We start from the raw sequence: 3,150 nt of genomic DNA, 5'->3' as shown, positions 1-3,150 counted from the left end.
TAATCAAAAACCTCAAAGCCATAAAATAGACATAATATTGTAATTTGTAAGTAAGTACCTATTTAAATGGGCTTAATCGAAATTTGAGAGTAAGTTCGGTTACCTGCAGCTAGTAGCAACCCCCTAACGGCCTAAACATACGCACTAAGCCTATCTAACCGCACATACCCATGCGGTCAAAGACGATTGGTTTACATACAAATCTATAAACAATCATACAAAAAGTATAGTACCTGAAGCCCTGCAGTTTGTCTTGAATTTTCATCTTGCCCACCACGGTCATATCGGACTTGATCCCCGTCACCACCGAGTACAACTCCTCCTCGTGGATGCTCATGGTAGCCATTGCTCGGGCCATGTGCAACGTTCCCTCGTCCATATTACGACAATGATTGTATTATTTTAATGTATAAATCACTCACGCGTGCGCGAGGGTTGTATGACAATAATTTAGAACTATATATAGATCGGGCGGACCAGACGACGATCGACAAACACTGCGTGGACGGTCGTGTCACTCGACGCGACACGGCGATGAAATTTATTGTTCTTATAATTTATTAGTTCTAATATGTCGTGGTTATGCCAAGACCGTTAGAACCTGTGTAGGTGTATATCCGAAGTGACCAGAAACCGTGTTAACGTGCGATGGAAATCCGTCACTGTCAAATACCGGGTAGCAACTGAGTACTACTGACCGTCGTTGGCGGCGGTGGCGGCGGCGTAAACCGTGCTCCGTCGTAAGCCGGTACAGAATCTGCCGCTGTTCAAGGTGTTCGTCGCCTATTGTTGTCCGACGGCCATCGCGGATCGGGCGTCGTGCAGATGGCGCCAGAGTTACCATAAGACAAGAATTAAATAATATTAATAATAATTATTATTTGAATATTGAACAATATTATGGCCTATGGTCCGGCTGTGGGTACCTCAAACACAAATGATGGTGACTTCTACAACGATGCATCATAATATATTATGCTGACGCCTAAGAGTGATTTTTCGTAATTTTTTTCTCGTTATATTACATAATATAATATAAATATGTTGAAAACTTTGCGTTGAGATTTCTCAGTTACAAATTATTTTAGTCACGTTATCGGTTTCGAGCGCGGTTATCTACTAGATAATAGTACTAGTAGATAACCGTGGTAAACAATACCCACGGGCCACGACTTAGGATGCTCAGAAGAAAAAAGTAAACTGCGTTCGAGATGTACTGCAGCTTTGGAAAAATGGTTAAGATCCGGTGAACTGAAACAATAATCTATACATTATACGAAGGTTTAATATTAGATTGGATAAAGAAAAAACTTCAATATTATGGCGATGTATTTAATCAATGGCGCCCACAGGCCACATAGAGGCAATGATCCCTACCAATAAAATGGTAGTACATGGATATATTAAATTATGACAACAACACTTATTAGTTATTACTTATTAGTATAATTTATTACGAACAATAATTTAAGAAGATGTCGAAGGATACGTTAGATTGTTAGAACAAGAAGACCAAGTGCAGTGGATTAAATGACTCAAATTGTGAAGTACCTACAAGGTAAAATACAAGGATCAAGATTCAAGACGACAATTTATTTGTACTCTTATTGTATTTATATTTTAGAGCATAATAAAAAAAAATTATATTCGTATAGCTATACCTAGTGGGGCCGAAGTATTTAAAACTATGTAGTCGAATAATTTCAAAACTTAAGGGCCTTAATATCTTCGATATTTAATATAGAGGTACCTACCTTAATATGCATTCACTCATAGTCATGGCTTACCTATATAACTAATTAGTTAAAAGAAAGAAAACATTATTTTGGATATTTAAGTATTGTTATAAGACGAATAAATAAACGTAAACATTATTCGTTTTTACTGAGGGAAAGGGGGAGGTGAAATTCTAATGCTTAGTCGAAATTCGTCCTATATATAATTCGTGTCACATTCATCGAAACATAATAATTTATGATAGGTTCATCTTATTCAATAATAATTTACAATATAATAATATTATTGTTGATATCATATGATATGAATTAAATAATATAATAATATATATTATTATATTATTTAATTATTATATATACAATAACATATTATAATTTTTGTATTGTTGTAGGCGACGAAAGTGTCGTTTTTACAGGGAGGGGAGGTCCATGGGGTCTGGACCCTCCCCCCAATTGGCCCCATAAACACCAATTTAAACATCTGATTTATATATTAATATATATAGTCTATAGTAGAACCCACCCACTTAAATTTTTTTGGAAAATTATCTGGACTCCCTCCATGAAAATTTCTAAATACACCACTGGGTGACGACTAAGCCCAGATTAAGGATCAAGTAATTCAAGATTTAGTGAGCCCTCTTTAAACTTCAACTTCAAAATTATTGTATCATTACCAGGCACGTAGCCAGGATTTTATTTTATTATTTTTTTTTTTTGGGTGGGGGGGGGGGGTCAAAATAAATGTTAGTACAATTTTTATGCTTAATTGATATATAAAACCTTTTATTTTTTTTTATAAGCTGACAAATTAAAACCAAGTTACAAGTTACAATACAATACAAAATATAATCTATTATTATTTAAAATGTTCAACTGATGTAGTTAGGTCACGTTTCGAGTCATTGTCTAACCGTGGATTTTTAACTGCTGGTTTGAAAAATGTATCTAATACCCCTTGCTTCATGACAATTAATTCAAATAGGTACTTAAGTCAAAATAAAAAAAAAATATATTAAAACAACGTCAATGTATATAATATTATTATATAAAACTATGCAAAAAACGGAACTCGTGTTTGTCTCACACAGTCGCACTTAATACTCATGTATGATTAATATCTCATGAAACTATGAAACCCAATACGAGATTTCCGATAACATGTACAAATATCACGTATCTGCGATAATATTGTAATAATTGACGTTATACGACGATGCTGACGTGACAGTGTGTCGGCCGTCGGGTCTCCGCGATATAATTTGACCCATAGATGATATTATCGTCCGTTCTATAGTGGTTTATTTTTGTACTAAAATACGATAACATTTTTTTTGGATAACACGTATTTTATTTTAATTTAAATTATAAGGATAATGATTTTATGTGCCAGTGCACAAAAATTTCAGGGGGG

The 3,150-nt window shown here is 34.5% G+C and overlaps 1 protein-coding gene across 1 annotated transcript in view; it reads right to left on the bottom strand.

The window, feature by feature from the left end:
• LOC100165720 (NAD kinase) overlaps positions 1–680 on the bottom strand; it is a 51,093-nt gene extending 50,413 nt beyond the window's left edge. Inside the window, exon 1 of the mRNA XM_029489723.1 lies at positions 234–680. Within this exon, the coding sequence (XP_029345583.1) occupies positions 234–379 (146 nt within the window). The 5' untranslated portion in view covers positions 380–680. The remainder of the gene's footprint in view (positions 1–233) is intronic.
• Positions 681–3,150: the final 2,470 nt, after the last annotated feature.

This window comes from Acyrthosiphon pisum, chromosome A2 (genome assembly GCF_005508785.2).
Source record: "Acyrthosiphon pisum isolate AL4f chromosome A2, pea_aphid_22Mar2018_4r6ur, whole genome shotgun sequence".
NCBI lineage: Eukaryota > Metazoa > Arthropoda > Insecta > Hemiptera > Aphididae > Acyrthosiphon > Acyrthosiphon pisum.
Note: the sequence above shows the minus strand (reverse complement) of the source record. Positions and strands in the feature narration are given on the sequence as shown.